We start from the raw sequence: 17,321 nt of genomic DNA on the forward strand, positions 1-17,321 counted from the left end.
TCGTTTATTGTTGCGCGTTTGTTGTGACCACCACCGCTCCTAGCAACGAAAGAGAAGCCGTAGTCATAGTCACCATGAACGCCTTTTTCCATCAACAATTCAGGTGAACGATAAAATTAACAAATAAGCATATATAAATACAGTTAAAATGCTTACTTTGTACGCATTTGACCGGTACGTTGTATATATATTGCTGTAATAAACAAAAACGAAATCGACGTTCGATTTCATTTTTTGTATGTACAATATTGTTACACTAAACCAATATATAGTAACCGTAGCGTTTGTGTGTGTGCTTGTGTGTGTGTGCGTGTGTATGTATTTACAGGCGTACTCTGACGTTCCGTCCGCATCAAGACTTATGAAACACGTATTCTGCGAGCCGTCGAAAAATTGAACAGTAAGTTTTTATTCATTTGTAATGAACGTACTTGATTATGACGTGTGCGCGTTTTCCGATAACGGCCAATATATGGCGGCTGCTCTGTCAAATCGTTTTATTATAAAAAAACACCCGTTCACCGGTTTGCACAATACTGCTGCGGCCGTTCATGCCATTGATTGTCTACAGTGGAATGTTACATCAGATCTTGTACTGTGTACTCAACTCGGAAAAGGCGTGTTACAAGTGTATGACATGTGTTCCAAAAATTGGAAATGTACACTTACATCTGGATACTTCAAGTTTATCGCTGCTCAATGGATAGGTCGTGGGAAAATTTTGCTGACTCTAGAATTTCATGTGGCCCTAGGCATATTTGATATATTTACAAAGTCAATTATGTACATTGAAGTTCCAAAGCCCATTTGGCCTTGTGTATTATTTGATAATGATGGAACACATATGTTTGTTGTTTCCAAATTAAATGGCTATGAAAAATTATTGATGTTACGTTCAAAAAATTTGGATAGAATAATTTATATTCAAGATATAGTAGGAACATGTGATGGATTAAATAAATCGCCAGATAATCGGTTTCTATGCGTTTTCAATAAACAAAAATTAGCTATATTTAATTTTCTCTCTGGTAATATTATTGGTTCGGTTGAAAATCTATACTTAAATACTGTGAGCTGGGCACCTAATGGTGAATATTTAGCTTTGGGATGTTCACTAGGTAAAATTGTTGTATTAGCTTCTTCTAATGAGTTTAATGTAGAAATTAAGTTGTGTCGTTATTCTGAAAACAAAGACTATAATTTTTTTATGGAATGTAATCAAGTATTGATCAGAACAAAACCTTCAGAAAACTTTATCAATAATGTTCCAACAAAAATAGCTTCCATTATGTGGAGTTTTGATTCTAACTATTTAAGTACTTATGAAGTAGATTCAACATTTCTTTGTATTTGGAAGAATTATAAATTGATATGTGCAGTAGAATTTTCTTCAACAATAAAACATATGCAGTGGTGTCAATCAGAAAACAAACTTTCAGTAGTTTTTGGTACAAATTTAATTTTTTTTTGGTCTTCAAAGCATATTCCTAAATTTCTAAAGTCACCAAAATTTGTTGATGGAACATGTTTATTAATTTCTAATGTATCTTGGTCATTTAATAACAGAGATATGATTTTAACTGACGGAAAAAAATGTTTATTATTTACCATTTGATAAAGCAATGTAATAATTAATATGTTAATTATATTACTTATACTTAATTTTACTAATAATAATATATAGTATAATTTCAAATTTGTATTTGTGTGTAAAAAAATTAAATTTTTATATTTTTATTTTATTTTTTAGCCTTTTAAATTTAATCATTTTGTATTTAAGTTTTTTTTTAATAATTAAGTAAGAATTTTATGGTAATAATTTATTTATACTTATGGTAATGTAATATTTCTCTTTTGTTCATACATATATAAGTTTATATATAAAAATCAATGAAATTTTTAGTTTAATTAATAATATTCATCTTGTAATTATTATTTAAATATATTTTTTTCTATAAAAATAGTTAATTATGGTTATTAAAATTTATTTTTGAATATAAATGTCTCATTTTTTTTTTTTTTTTTTTTAAGAGCATAGAATACCTATAGTTCAATTTGTATTTTTACTTGTTAAATTATAAATATTTTACCATAGTATATAATTTAAAACAATTTTATAACAGTTGTATCTATCAAATTTAAATTCATTATATTTTTTATGAACTATGAATGTATGAATGTTATTATGAAAATAATAATAAAAAGTTATTAATGTTTTTAATATAAGATTTTAATTGACTATTAATTATAAGAATTTATTTATAATATGAAATAAATTAAATTAGTTAAAATATTTTATATTCACGTTTATTTTATTAATTATTTTTTATTGTAAATAAAAGTTTAAAAAAAAAAAATCTTATAAAAATTATGAAACTAAATATGGGTTTAGGTAATTTCATGGCGACTTCAGTAAGAAGCGGAATCAAATTAGAAGGTTCAGCAGGTACTGGCTCCCAACTTAGTACCATAACTGTGGTAACTGCTGGTGGAGTTGGTCAAACACTTGTTGTACAGCCAGTTCAACAAACTTCAGTTGTACGTACCTCAATTGACCCGGTATTTTATTATTTATTTTAATATTTTTTGTGGATACTAAATGTTTGAACATTTTTTATTCTTAGAATGTCAATAGTAATAGGCAATTAGAAAATGCCATATTGTGTGGTACAAGTCCGGTTCATGATGACGGATCTGATAAATCAATGGATGATGATGAACATCACATTGATCATAAAGATCGAAGTGCTTCTACTGTTACTGTTGATAATAGTCATTATATTGTGGCAGCATCAGGTGAATTAAAACATTTACTTTTTCATTGTAATATATATATATATATATATATATATATATATATGATAAAACTATTAATGAAAAATGAAGGATTTTTTTTATGTAAACAAATTTTTCTTTAAACCTAACATTCCTTAATATTGCATAATAATAATAGCCAATACTTAAAGATGTTTGTATGCTAAAAATGTTTTTCTTGTGTACCTTAATAGTCCTTCGTTTTTCATTCAGGGAGCACATTTTTTATATTATATAGTAATTATAAATTACATGCTTACAATTAAGAAGGGACTCAAGGACGATCTTATACCTCCCTTACACCAGTACCAACATTGGGTAAGACTTGTAAAGTACTTCATTTAAACTTGCTAATTCATACATTACATATATTCTGCTTAAAATACTGTGTATTGACTGCTGTACAAATATCTAGAGGTGTCTTCTATAATGTACTAGATTAATTTAAATTTTACATTAGTGTTTAGAGTGTTTTCTTAAACATTTTGTTCTTAGCTTAATTTTTTAAGCATATTTTATACATTTTATTTTGATAAGTATTATATATTAAGCTATATAGATATAATATAATAGCTATAATTATAATTTGTTTAGTTCCTGAAGCAGATGGTGTTGGTTCTGATGATGTTGGTCATTCTACCTATGTACAATATGTCGAAGGAACTGGCGAGCAAGCAATTTTTACTAATGGCCAAATGTAAATTGAATATTTATTATTATTATTATTAATTATTAATATAAATAATTTTTTACAGGGCATATCCAGTTTATACTGTGGGTGAGACTGGAACGATGTATCAGACTGGTCAAACCCATTATTATACTCCAAGCACAAATTCTTACTCTCAAGTAAATAAATAATTACTTATATGTTTATTGTACTAATGATTAAGACGATTAAGGTAGTTAAAAAAGTTTCAACCAAACTTTATCAAAATATGTGTACTTGATTTTATAAATATAAAATAATGTATAATACTTAATAAATAATGAGTTCATCAACAATTTTAATATAGTTTATTAAGTTTTAAAATAGCTTAGAATGAATAAAATATAATCTCTAAGTATTATATTGAGGCTAAAGTTTAAATGATCTCCAGATAAAGGTTGAATTTAACTTTTTGGATTATTCTAATCATTCTTTTAATTATTATAATAAATTAAAATTAATGTGTTCAAAATGTTTAAGGTTACAAATACTTTAGGCCAACCAACATGCCAAGCTCAAATTATTGGTAATGCTGCATATATTATTCAACAGAATGTTGACAATGATCATACTATTATTGCTACCACCCAAAGAGAGAGCCCAAATTCTGCTATATCCTCGGTATAATAGTTATTATATATTGTATATATAATAGTTACAATAAAAATATACCTGACTCAATATTTTTATATATTTAAATTATTGCATTTGATTTATTGAAATTGTAAACATAATCTTATTTATTATTCATTTTTAGGACGTGTCTTATCTTACAGTAAATGCTACGGATTCTGGCACAACAAATGCTAGTATAGATCAGATAAATGGTGTTGAATCTGACGGAGGAATGCAAAACTCTGGTCTTATGCATGCTAATAGAATTTCTCCAGCAACTGTTAGTTATCTATTGATTTAATAATTAATTGTGTGATGGTAAATTATTTAATTATGATTTAATAGGTCAATTGGCTGATGGAAAATTATGAAATGGCTGAAGGTGTATCTTTACCACGATCAACACTATATAATCATTATTTAACACATTGTTCTGAAACTAAGATTGATCCTGTAAATGCAGCATCATTTGGTAAATTAATACGATCTGTATTTATGGGATTACGAACTAGGCGTTTAGGAACTCGGTATGTTGGTGTTAAATTAATTTATTATTAATTAATAATTTTATTTAATATTTCTCTATTTCAGAGGAAATTCCAAGTATCATTATTATGGTATTAGAATTAAGGCTAGTTCATTGTTAAATGATTTTTCTACTGAAGAGAGCCTACCTGGTCGAACAAATCAAAGTAGTAGTTCTAAAAAAATTAAGTTCATAAAAACGGAAGAACGTAACTGTAATCAGTACACTACTAATAGTTCAGATTCTGCTAATTGTTCTCAAAATAGTATTCCATCATCTCCTCAAGCACAAAATCAAGAATACTTAGGTGATGGGGCCAATGCCGTACCGGAATTTCCTGATATTATAGTGGATGAAATACAATTAGATGATAATTGTACTTTTGAAGATGTAGATACATTTAAAAATTTGTATCGGGAACATTATGAAGTATTTTATAATAATTTATTTGTAATTTTATTTTATTTTATTTCAAAAAAATTTTTTTTTAGGCGTTTTTAGGTGCTATATTAAATTTGGAATTTGGTACTGTTGAATCACTTTGGCGAGAATTTTGGCGTAGTCAAGATAACAATAATGATGAATGTGAAGAGGAAAAGTATCTATCTAAAGAAAAATTGTACTCGTTGTCAAAATGTAAAACTTTACAACTATTTGTAAAAACGGTTGACTTTCTATTTTATCAAAACTTGGTGAAAGTATTAATTCCAGATGTTCTTCGACCTGTTCCTGGTATATATATATATATATATACATATCTATTATTGATACTTGAAATATTTATATTAAATAAGTTTTTTATAGGAACATTAACACAAGCTATTAGAAATTTTTCTAAAGGTTTGGAGTCTTGGCTTACATCTGCAATGCAAGGATGTCCAGAAGAAATGATCTCAATAAAAGTAATTACTTTTTAGTTTGTAAATACCATTGTTATGTTACCTATTTATTAAAATTATCATAGGTGACTGCTGTTAGCGCATTTGCACAAACCTTACGTAGATACACTTCACTTAATCATCTTGCCCAAGCAGCGAGAGCAGTTCTTCAAAATTATACTCAAATTAATCAAATGCTTACTGATTTAAATCGTGTAGACTTCCGTAATGTACAAGAACAAGTAAGATCTTTTACATATATTTAAATATAATACATGAAATTAATAATTTGAATGATTAAAAGGCTTCATGGGTATGCCAATGTGACTCAACATTAGTACAACAATTGGAGGCAGATTTTAAACATACATTACAACAACAAAATTCCTTAGAAGAATGGGCAACATGGTTAAAAAGTGTTGTTGATAACTGTTTGAAACAATATCGTGATACACCTAATTTCACCAAAGAAGCTAGGCAGTTTTTACTAAAATGGTCATTTTATAGGTAAATATAATTCCATTAAAACAAAATGTAAAATACTTCGAATGAACATTTTTAAAAATAATTTCTCTATATTCATAAATTATTCATTATTTTATGTTTATTATAGTTCAATGGTAATACGTGATTTGACTTTGCGTTCAGCAGCTAGTTTTGGTTCATTTCATCTTATACGTCTGCTATATGATGAATACATGTTTTATTTAATTGAACATGAGGTGGCTCTTGTCACAGGAGAAACACCTATTGCAGTTATGGGATCAGGAGATGTATGTATAGTAAAGTTGTACATTTTTCAAATTTAATTGAAATGTGTTCTTTTGTATAAAACTTGTAATAAGTAATAATCAATAATAATAAAATTTTTAAATATAATTTATATTAACTTTTTTATTTATATTTTGTTTTAGAAAACTATACCTACTACTGTTTTGATTGATTACGAATCAACAGAGTACACAACTAACTGCAATGGAAAGCGCATGAAAATAAACTAGTCACCATGTCATTAGAAATTCTTCATTTTTGGGCACTTAATCACATAAAAAAGTTTAGTTATTGTATGAATCCATTGTTTATTTTATTTTATTTTGTTTGTTATTGTGTGCACTGCAATTTATTATTTTTTATGTTAACTACTACACTTTGTAGATGATATTTTTATTTATTGATTTCCAAAGACTTAATATTATCTACATTTTTATAAGACATTTTGTGCAATTATTTGTTTTATTTTTTTAATTATTTATTTTGTATATTGTAAAACAAACATTAAATATTATGATTGGATTTTTGAGGCCTAAACAGCATTTGTGATGAATATTGTTTTAAATTATTTTTTTTGTTTATAATATATCTTAATACTTAAAATATTATATTGTAATCTGACTTGTGAATTGTTTTTTTTTTGGTATTACAATTTTTCAATATAAATACACACACACTAAATGCGAAATTGATTTTATTAACTTAAATTTATTAATTATATGTTCTAACTATTCTATTTGTCCCATTATTTTCAAATTGTCAGCTATGTTAAACTGGCATTCTGTACTTTGAACTATATCAACAATTTCAATGCCTTCAGCAATCTCAACTAGAGTTAATCCATTGTCAGGATCCACATCAAATACACACTAAAAATATATTTCATCAATAAAAATGTACATTAAATAATTAAAAACAATTACCTTTTCCGTGATTATTCTGTCAACACATCGATTGCCAGTTAATGGAAGAGTACAGCTAGAGATAATTTTTGGTGAGCCATCTTTGGTCGTATGTTCCATAGCAACTATAACTTTGGTATGTGGTGCTGATACAAGGTCCATTGCTCCACCCATACCTTTCACCAATTTACCCTAATGAACAGATGATGAGAAAGTTAAAGGATATCAAAATGTAGTTCAAACATTACTGGTATCATCCAATTAGCTAAATCTCCAAACTGTGACACTTCCATTGCGCCAAGTACAGTTAAATCCAAATGACCTCTACAGAAAAAGGAATACAGTGTCATTACTATAAATTTAAATGTAGCAGCATTAATTACCCTCTTATCATTGCAAAACTTTCTTCGCTACCGAAAAAACTGCTACCAGGTATAACTGTAACTGTTTCTTTACCAGCATTAATCAAGTCTGGATCGATTAATTTTTTTGATGATGGATGAGGACCAAGACCAAGAATACCATTTTCACTTTGTAATATTACCTGGACACCCTCAGGAATGTAATTACTAGCTAACATTGGCATACCTATGCCCAAATTTACTATTAAATATACCGATTAAGGACTTTTACAATTGAAATAGTATTTTCTATAATAATAATACCCAGAATCAGGAACAAATTGATCAAACTAAGCTATATAATTAAAAAAGGAAACGTCAAATTTAATTTTACATTTTTTGAAAATAGAAACTTATTAAAATATTTATTAGTCCAATGATAAATAAAAAACATCTAATTATACATAACTAATTTTGAAAAATGTTTGATGCCAAGAAAGCTTAAAATCAAACATAATTATTTTTTTTTTTTTTGTGATATGGTTTTTTTCAGTAAAATTTAATTCATAATGTTATAAAGTTAAAACTAATTCAAACAATTATATTTTGAAAATATTTCAAGTTAAAAATTAAAAGTTTAAAGAAATTCTTCTTAGTATTTTATCTAACATTAACTAAAAAAATATAAATTTATTTTATTACTATACATAATCTAAAAAAAAAGGATACCATACATGCCATTTTTGAATTCAAGAGCTACACGCTTAACAATTGTTTCTCTTAATTGAGCAGCCGAAGAGCTAACTAACATGGAATCAGATTGATCAGATTTTTTGGATAAAACTGTTTTCTCAATTTTAAAAAATTCTATTAAAATCAGTTATAATTATAGATAATGTACAGTTTACCTCAATTTTTTTAACATAATCTTTGCCTAGTACAATTCTGTTTATATATATCCCAGGAACATGTACATGATCTGGATCAATAGAACCATTTTCAACTATTTCTTCAACTTCTACAATGGTTGTTTTAGCAGCAGCGCACATAACAGCATTAAAGTTTCTAGCTGATTTACTATAAATATGTAAAATAATATTAAAAGTTTAAACATATGCATTAATTAATAATATTTACTTAAATACAAGATTTCCTTCATGATCAGCTTTTTGGGCTTTAATAATAGCATAATCAGCAGTAATCGCTCTTTCCAAAACATACGTTTTACCATCAAATATTTCTGTTTCTCGGGCATCACTAGTTATTTCAGCTTGACCTTTTTTGGAAAGTCCGTTTTTGTTTGCTTCTTTCTCCTCATTTCCTTTAACAGATTCTGTATGTAATGCAAACTTCAATGGAATACCACCTTCTTCTACAAGAGTACCAACAGCTGTAGGTGTGTAAAACGCTGGTATTCCTGCACCTCCAGCTCGTATTCGTTCAGCCAATGTCCCCTACAAATTAACTTGTACTTCAATTTCTATTAAATAAATCATTTAAACCTACAAACTTGTGGTGTAAGTTCTACTGTAAGTTCTCCATTTAAATATTGCTGCTCAAACTCCGAATTCTCACCCACATACGAAGCAATCATTTTTGAAATTTTCTTTTGTTTTAATAGTTTTCCTAAGCCAAAGTTATCCACACCAGCATTATTACTTATTGCAGTTAAATCATTTATATCATCTCGTTCTACAAGGCCATCAATTAATTTTTCTGGGATACCACAGAGACCAAAACCTATATAAAAATAAAAATATGCTTTAAGAAAGATAAAATTTAAATAATGTCCAAAAAAATTAAATTTTATTATAAATACATTTTCTTTAAATAAATTGTAAAATATTCATACAGTTAATTACTGTTTTTTTTAATAATTTTTAATGATAACATTTTTTTTTTTTTTGAGGTTTTAAATAAGTCATTTCAACAGAATATATTTAGGTACATAAAAATGTAATAACAAATTTTTGATAATGTATTGAACTAGTAATTCAATGATTTCAATTAAATAATTAAATAATCATGAAATTTGATCAGAATATATTATTCAATAAAATATATTAAATCTATTCAATAAATACCATAGTATTCAAGAAAAAATTATCTTAAAATAGTAATAATTATAATATGAAATGACTACTTTTTTAATAGATGTTAAAAAAAAGTTGAATATTTTTAATATTCATTAAAATATACAAAATATTCAAGTATGTAGTAAATATTCTCTCTATTTCATTAATATTGTATGATGGTATGATAATATTGGAGATACACTAAAAAATATTTTTAATCAATCCTACTGTACCAGATTCAAGCTATAAATTATATACCAATGTTTAGATCTATGAATAAAAAAAAAATCAAGTGATAATGGTATTCAACAATTTTTTAATGTAGTTCTATAGCATTATCAAAATACAAATATTAAGTGATATAATAAAGTAGTTGATGAGTGTTAACATTTTATTTTCAACCATTCAACATACCTCCAAATAGAATTTTACTGCCTGGTTTTATATCCTCTAAAGCATGGCTGACAGAAGTATACACTTTTTGCTTACGTAGACTAACATTACAACTAAAATTTGAAACCTAAGGAATAAATGACAAAATTAATACTAAACCATGTTTTACACCTACTTACTCTACCTGAAACACAACAACATTCTTTACTGTTGGTTTAAAGTTATGGTGGTATTTGTTAATCAAAGAAAACATTTCAAATTTTATAGTTTTACATGTATGGTTAAATGAATGGCTCGATTTAAAACATTAAAAATAATCTATTATATTTATCAATAATTATAGTTCAAATAAATTCTCAATTGGACTTGAACTTCAATTTTTTTTTTTGTTATGTTATCAACTATTTGAGATAATATTGATAATACCACAGATTATATAATCTGCGATAATACTATATGAACCACGATTTAAGATATACAGGAGGTCAATTCTTGAAATCATACGATTAAATCTCGCATGCGATATAAGTCATACATTTTATCGACTGTGACAAATTTCTATCGCATGCGACCATAAACATTATATTATGTCTATGCATGCGACATACAATTGCTTTTCTTGAATTGAAGTCAATAAGATTTTATCACTTCTCGAATGCGATAAAATTTATCGAATGAACCACTATGGTAAAAACACAAATCTAAATTTTAACCTCAAATAACTGTAAAGTTATATAAATTATTATTTTATTCCTTTATCACTGAATGTTATCAACGATAAATGTATTATATAAGTCAATAGTCCCTAATGGCCTATTATTCTAAAATCACGATTTACGGTTCATACTTCATAATTCCTATTAGATTAGTTCAAGCCATTCATTCATTACAATAGTGACGTTAAACTGTGAAAAATATTTATCACACATTTGTGATATCATCACAGTGTGATAAAATCACTGTTATATTATGTATGAGTAGCAATCACTGCTATTGCTACTTATGGATCACTGTGAAAAGTAGCAGTTACTGCTACTTTTTAACATCACTAATTATAAACAAATAACAACATACTAAGTTACAAAATGTACTAAATTACTAGTAACATGTTAATAAGTCAATCAATTCCTTAACTACGTCTTTTGTAAACTTAAAGTTTTTCTACAAATAAACGATCTGACAATGTAAAAGGATCTGTCACATTGTCTGGATTGCGAGTCTACCTTTCATAATATATATTATGATTTTCGTGTTTCTCGACAGTATTAATGACAAACAACATTGCCATATCTTCAACATTAGCCATTTTAATAGTATATAGCACTACAGCAGAATAATTAAAAACAAGTAATGACTGCTAATGCACTATTACACTAATGAGTAACGATACAAACACAATTACAATTTACAAAACTAAATTTTATTTGATATGGTTTTAATATGAGTACATTACACTCACAATCATAATTTATCATGCGATATAGGTTAATCACCGACTTTTTACCCATTCAAATGTTTTTCGTTCCACCTCAGATTATATAATCTTTTACATAATTTGTGGTTATATCATGGAATACTCTGTGGGTTAGATTCGCATACAATATACATTTAAACTGCCTATCTTTAATTTACCACAGAATAGATGATATTACCATAAAATAGATTAATCTATGTAATATCCACGATTTTAAGGTATATTAAACCGTGGTAATATCTAACATAATATATATTCTGTGAGGCAATGATAAGTTTTTTAAAACGCACTACCACAGATATATAATACAATATAATATAATATAATATATAATAAATATATATATATATAAAACAGTAAGCTGATTGACTGTTATCAACGCACAGCTCAAACCATTGAACGGATCTGGCTGAAATTTGGCATACAGATAGCTATTATGATGTAGACGTGCGCTAAGAAAGGATTTTTCGAAATTTTGAATTTAAAGGGTTGAAATCGGTTTAATATTTTTTGACCAGGTCGATAACTGCGCTATTGAAAATGAATTATATTAAATAAAATTATTAAAAAATTATTAAAAAACTATTAAAAACTATTAATTTTATTTTTGGTAGTAAATGACGAGTATTGCATAAATATTAAACAAAAAGATCCTGCAACAGGTGCCAAAACAAATAAGAATGTTAGTTCAAAAAATTATTATGCATATCGGTTGATGATTAAACGCGATCAGGACTAAGTTATTTTACAATGCATAAGCTTTGTCAACAATTCATGGTCGAATATATATAAAGATAGATAGCGAACGATTTCGATACTTCGATTTCGATTCAATCAAAAAAAGCTGCGTGCAAAAGATTCTCAAAACAATTGTTAGATATTGGAGATGGGAAAGTTACTACAGATGAAACGGGATGTATAAAATTACCGAACGATTTCTGCACAATCATTTATTCGCAAGATGCTCTCATTGACCAGATATTTCCCAGTGTACACAGACAATACACAAATCATAAGGGGCTGGCAGAAAGAACAATTTTAGTAGGTAGCAAAAAATGTGGACGTCAACGATTTGAATCTCAAGATAAAACATTTGTTACCAGGAAACTTGGTGTCATACAAATGTATTGATACAGTTTGCGATGCTACTGAAGTTGTAAATTATCCAACAGAGTTTTTAAACTCATTGGATTTACTAGGCATGCCACCGCATAATTTACAATTGATCATTACAATTTACCATCGACAAAATACCTCCTTCAGAGTCATTTAAAGTTGTAATACATGCAGATAAAAAACCACCAGAAGAACATAGAGGCAGGTATAATGCACCAACGGCAAATAAAGTTGCTTTAGTGTTAGTAGATCAGCAGTTTGATCGAAGAGACATCATCCTCGAAAACCGAAGTAACTCACTTCACCGTATCAGTGAGATACATCGAGCATACGACGCACTGCAGTATCCTTTAATGTTTTGTTGGGGGGTGGGGATGATGGTTATGCAATCAATATACCACAACGCGATCCAAAAACCAAGTTACTGCTTAAAAAAAACTGTCTCTGCATCAAGTTTTTACTCATATAGAATAATGGTCAGAGAAGGGGAAAACAACTATTTAGTTAATTATCGTTCTCTTTTCAGTCAATATTTGGTAGATGAATACGCCAAAATTGAAACTGAAAGACTAAATTACATCAAAAACAACCAAGCCAAATTGCGTGCAGATAGTTATATTCATTTAAAAGATACGATTGGATGACGAGACATAGAAGCTAATCAGTTAGGCCAAATGGTTATACTCCCGTCAACTTTTACTGGTGGGCCAAGGTACATGCACGAAAGAACACAAGATGCTATGAACTACGTTAGACATTACGGTCGTCCTGACCTTTTTATTACTTTTAAATGTAATCCTCGCTGGGACGAGATAAAAGAGCTCTTACTTCCTGGTCAAAGATCATATGATCGACATGATATAATTGCAAGAGTGTTTTGGTTAATAGTCAAAAAGACCATGAACTTATTGACTAAAGGTAAAATATTCGGAGAAGTGAGATGCTATATGTATTCAACAGAATACCAAACTGTAGAGAGGTTCAGGTAGTTGTAAGCTATAACTTATCGAATAGGTTATGATAATAATCATTATCTTAAAAACTAAATTAATATGTATAAAATATTATTTCAAAAATCTTAATTAATTTAAATTTCAATAGATTTAACAAAATTTAATCTTGGCAGGTTACATACATTTACATACTTAAACCCGGCAAACGACGGGTAATTCAGCTATTATATATATATATATATATATATATATATACCTGTGCGCACAACTACTTCCATGATAAGATAACAGTCTTCCTTATTCGTACTTAAATTATTGTTTTGATAGCCTTTTTTTAGTACCTATGATTTGAATTTTTAAAGAAGTTTTTTGCATTTACGTAATTTCATTATATATAGTGGGATGTCGTCTTCGTGTTTAGTAAATAATGAAGATACGTTTAACGATGAAGAAATAAGTCGATTATCTCTTGAAATTGAACTTTTAAAACAAGAATTGAATAAAAAAACGGAGTTACTGAAAACTAAACAGGTACCTGCTATAATAGTTTTTTAAACAATTGTTAATGTTTATTATTATATATTTGCTTATATTTGTTTCACCAGTATCATTACATATTATAATTTAATTTACATTATTTATCATAATTTTTATTTAGAAAAAATGTTTGACCAAACTTGATGTTAGTCGATATAGCAGGCAGATTATTTTACCAGAAATTGGCATTGAAGGTCAAGTTGTAACAGAAATGTCAGTACTCTTTATAAATTTTTTAATACTTTTATTCTTTTAGGTCAAAAAAAATTGAAAAATGCTAGTGTACTAATTATTGGTGTTGGCGGCTTAGGATGTCCATCATCAATGTATTTAGCAAGTGCTGGAGTAGGTACCATAGGATTAGTTGACTATGATGAAGTAGAACTTAATAATTTACATAGACAATTATTGCATGGGCAATGTAATGTTGGTATGCGAAAAGTTGAATCCGGAAAATTATCATTAAGTCGGTTAGTACATTTAAAAAGATTTCCTTATTTTGACTATTTAAGTAATGACATTTGAATTATTACAATTTTTTTTATTTAACAGAAGTACAACATTTTAATAATTAGTAGATGAGTATCTAGTTTTGTTAAATGTATTCATTATTTGTACGATTGTTAATATATTTTATTTTATTATATAAAATGTGATTATATTATCATCCATTTAATTTATAATATATGTATCTGAATTATGTTTCTATATTGAGAATAAACTTACTTAAAATTATTATTCTTATTATAATAAACATAATATTTTAATAATCAATAACCCATTAACAAAAGTATCGTGTACCTAATTATCTCTATAAATTTATTTGTTTATTAATTTTATTAATATGTTTGTTTTACTTTATTATTTAATAATGCTTACATTCAATTTTCAGTATGAATGAAGATGTTAATATTGTTGTCCATGATGTTCAATTAGATGGTTATAATTCATTGGATATTTTCAAACAATATGATGTAATTATAGATGCTAGTGATAACTTAGTAACACGTTATATAATTAATGATACTTGTGTAAAAGCTGGCAAGCCTTTAGTATCTGGGTCAGCTATACATTGTGATGGACAGCTAACTGTATATAACTATAAAGGATCAGTATGTTTTAGATGTTTACATCCAAAACCACAATCTCCTGAAACTATTGGAAATTGTGCTTCTGCAGGTGTTTTGGGACCAGGTAATAAATGTATTCAATTTTATATTTTGGGTTATGTAATAAAAGTTAGACCTGACCTTTTTTAACCTTTTATTGATAGTTCCAGGGGTAATTGGTGTTCTCCAAGCAATGGAAACTATTAAAATAATTATTGATCATCCAAATGTATTGTACAACAGTTTATTACTATATGATGGGGGAGACTGTAATTTTAAAAAAATTAAATTAACAAATGTTAAACGAGCTGGATGTTTATGTACAAGGAGTACAGAAGATATTGTAATTACCATGGATTATGAAGAATTTTGTGGATCTAAAGCAAACGATAAAGTATAATTATTTTATTTAGAAACATTGAGAAATATTAATTTATTAATTTGTATTAGTTTAAGACACTAAATTTACTGAATGAAGATGAACGTATAACTGTAATAGACTTGAACAAATTAATATCCCAGAATCAACCATGTTTGGTGATAGATGTTCGTAAAAATGTAGAATATGACATGTGTCATTTACCATTTTCTGTTAATATTCAGTTAAATGATTTAAAAAGAGAAAAAACTCTTTTGGAGTTAATTAAACAAATTAATTCATACAGTAAAACACCAAATGGTAAGTAAAATTTAAATTTTTTAGTAATTACATTTTTTTTTAATAAAAACATTAAATACAAATCAAAATATGTCATATAACATTACAATTAAAATGCTATGAATGTTTATTTATTCATTTGTTACAGTTATTACTATTTGTCGCCGTGGAAATGACTCTCAAAGAGCTGTGAAGGAATTAAAGAAATACCCCCAGATAACAAAAAAAGTAAATTGGATAAAAGATGTTATTGGAGGTCTAAATGAATGGAGTATGAAAATAGACAAAACTTTTCCTATGTATTAAAATTAAATCATCTATTAAATATTGATATTATTGACTCCCTAAAACATTATAATTAAATTATATGGAAATTGCTTGTTTATTAAAATTTTTCATTATTTTATTTTAATTTTTTTAAAATTTAGCATTTTTGCTTTAAATATAGAACTTTAAAAATACCTTATTTTTTGAAAGTTTTTATGTAATAAAATTTTTATTTTTAGATATTAAGACTTGAAATTTTAATATCAACTTACTCGTTCACTTACATAATGCTACTAAAAAATTTAAAAAAATGTTTATCAGGATTTTATTTTCTAAGCATTTTAGTAAATTATTTTATAATTTTTAGGGAATTTACTGTTTTTGCATCAATTTTTTACTTAAAATGTTTATTTAAAAAATTAGTCCATCCAATCATAACAAAATTTTGGATACAGATAGAACAACATCTTTTTAATATTATACTGTTTTTACTATGATGGAATTAAACAACATTTTTATACTGAAGTTTTGTTCAGAATAGTTATACTAAAGAATTGAAATAATTTCTTTAAAACTATACATCTATTACCATTATCCAAACCAAGGATCAAAGGGACGAAGTAAGAACTTCTGCCACCTTTATTTTACAGGCATTTTATTGTATATTATGAACATCTGGACTGAATATTATAATACCTAATTATTTCTATAGCTTGTTCAGCAAATATCACTAATATAGACTTTAACATTAAAACTATTAATAAAATAAAATGTAACCACCACTAAATTCCTCTTCAAACTGTCCATTCATATCAACTCACTCATTTACTTTTAAACGGGTAAAAATTTATCAAAAAATTCCTACTATAGGTTAAAAAGGTATTGTATTGGTGTAAAATTATTTCTTTTCTTCTGGATTTAGTATCTTTCTACCATATGATGTTATCACAAATCATTTTTAGCATATTTGTTAAATCGATGACACTCAATCATCACGTTTTCCGTGTCTATATTTGTATTTTCCAATTGAATAAACTTTTCTCAAAACAGCGGGGACATTTTTAAAGATAAATTATTATATTGATGTCGAATAATCGGTATGTTGTAACCACTAAGGGTTTCCTCAATAAATGCTTTCCAGTCTCGTATTTTGATATTTCTGGGTTTGCAAAGATGATATCTA

The 17,321-nt window shown here is 27.0% G+C and overlaps 4 protein-coding genes across 12 annotated transcripts; 3 read left to right on the forward strand and 1 right to left on the reverse strand.

Annotated features, from left to right (window-relative positions):
• Position 1: 1 nt before the first annotated feature.
• Positions 2-6,679, forward strand: LOC112688480 (DNA-binding protein RFX2-like). 8 transcript variants are annotated; one of them, XM_025561686.1, is made up of 17 exons: positions 2-174; positions 329-400; positions 2,387-2,559; positions 2,625-2,796; positions 3,082-3,132; positions 3,409-3,511; positions 3,570-3,663; positions 4,004-4,144; positions 4,281-4,418; positions 4,484-4,665; positions 4,730-5,093; positions 5,156-5,396; positions 5,469-5,566; positions 5,629-5,784; positions 5,847-6,049; positions 6,156-6,315; positions 6,457-6,679. In XM_025561686.1, the coding sequence occupies exons 3-17, from the start codon at positions 2,401-2,403 to the stop codon at positions 6,541-6,543; spliced, it is 2,349 nt and encodes a 782-aa protein (XP_025417471.1). In that variant the 5' UTR covers positions 2-174; positions 329-400; positions 2,387-2,400; the 3' UTR covers positions 6,544-6,679. The 8 variants fall into 8 exon arrangements, with proteins under 8 accessions (XP_025417471.1, XP_025417469.1, XP_025417473.1 ...); XM_025561684.1 differs by having other exon boundaries at positions 2,393-2,559; XM_025561688.1 differs by having other exon boundaries at positions 2,393-2,559; positions 3,085-3,132.
• LOC112688610 (WD repeat-containing protein WRAP73-like) lies at positions 422-1,615 on the forward strand. Its single transcript, XM_025561885.1, has one exon. It carries the CDS (start codon positions 422-424, stop codon positions 1,613-1,615), a length of 1,194 nt encoding a protein of 397 aa, XP_025417670.1.
• Positions 6,680-7,001: 322 nt separating the features above from the next.
• Positions 7,002-10,397, reverse strand: LOC112688519 (succinyl-CoA:3-ketoacid-coenzyme A transferase, mitochondrial). Its single transcript, XM_025561764.1, has 10 exons — positions 10,209-10,397; positions 10,046-10,151; positions 9,067-9,296; positions 8,694-9,010; positions 8,465-8,633; positions 8,286-8,406; positions 7,599-7,818; positions 7,464-7,539; positions 7,237-7,407; positions 7,002-7,182 (listed from the first exon to the last, which is right to left on the reverse strand). Exons 1-10 carry the CDS (start codon positions 10,275-10,277, stop codon positions 7,042-7,044), a joined length of 1,620 nt encoding a protein of 539 aa, XP_025417549.1. The 5' UTR covers positions 10,278-10,397; the 3' UTR covers positions 7,002-7,041.
• A 3,465-nt stretch (positions 10,398-13,862) lies between these two features.
• Positions 13,863-16,243, forward strand: LOC112688533 (adenylyltransferase and sulfurtransferase MOCS3). Of its 2 annotated transcripts, none has more exons than XM_025561786.1 (7): positions 13,863-14,098; positions 14,226-14,298; positions 14,361-14,574; positions 14,997-15,298; positions 15,378-15,607; positions 15,664-15,892; positions 16,020-16,243. In XM_025561786.1, the coding sequence occupies exons 1-7, from the start codon at positions 13,970-13,972 to the stop codon at positions 16,175-16,177; spliced, it is 1,335 nt and encodes a 444-aa protein (XP_025417571.1). In that variant the 5' UTR covers positions 13,863-13,969; the 3' UTR covers positions 16,178-16,243. The 2 variants fall into 2 exon arrangements, with proteins under 2 accessions (XP_025417571.1, XP_025417572.1); XM_025561787.1 differs by having other exon boundaries at positions 14,007-14,098; positions 14,226-14,302; positions 14,364-14,574.
• Positions 16,244-17,321: the final 1,078 nt, after the last annotated feature.

This window comes from Sipha flava, unplaced genomic scaffold (assembly GCF_003268045.1).
Source record: "Sipha flava isolate LNK unplaced genomic scaffold, YSA_version1 39_pilon_pilon, whole genome shotgun sequence".
Lineage (NCBI taxonomy): Eukaryota > Metazoa > Arthropoda > Insecta > Hemiptera > Aphididae > Sipha > Sipha flava.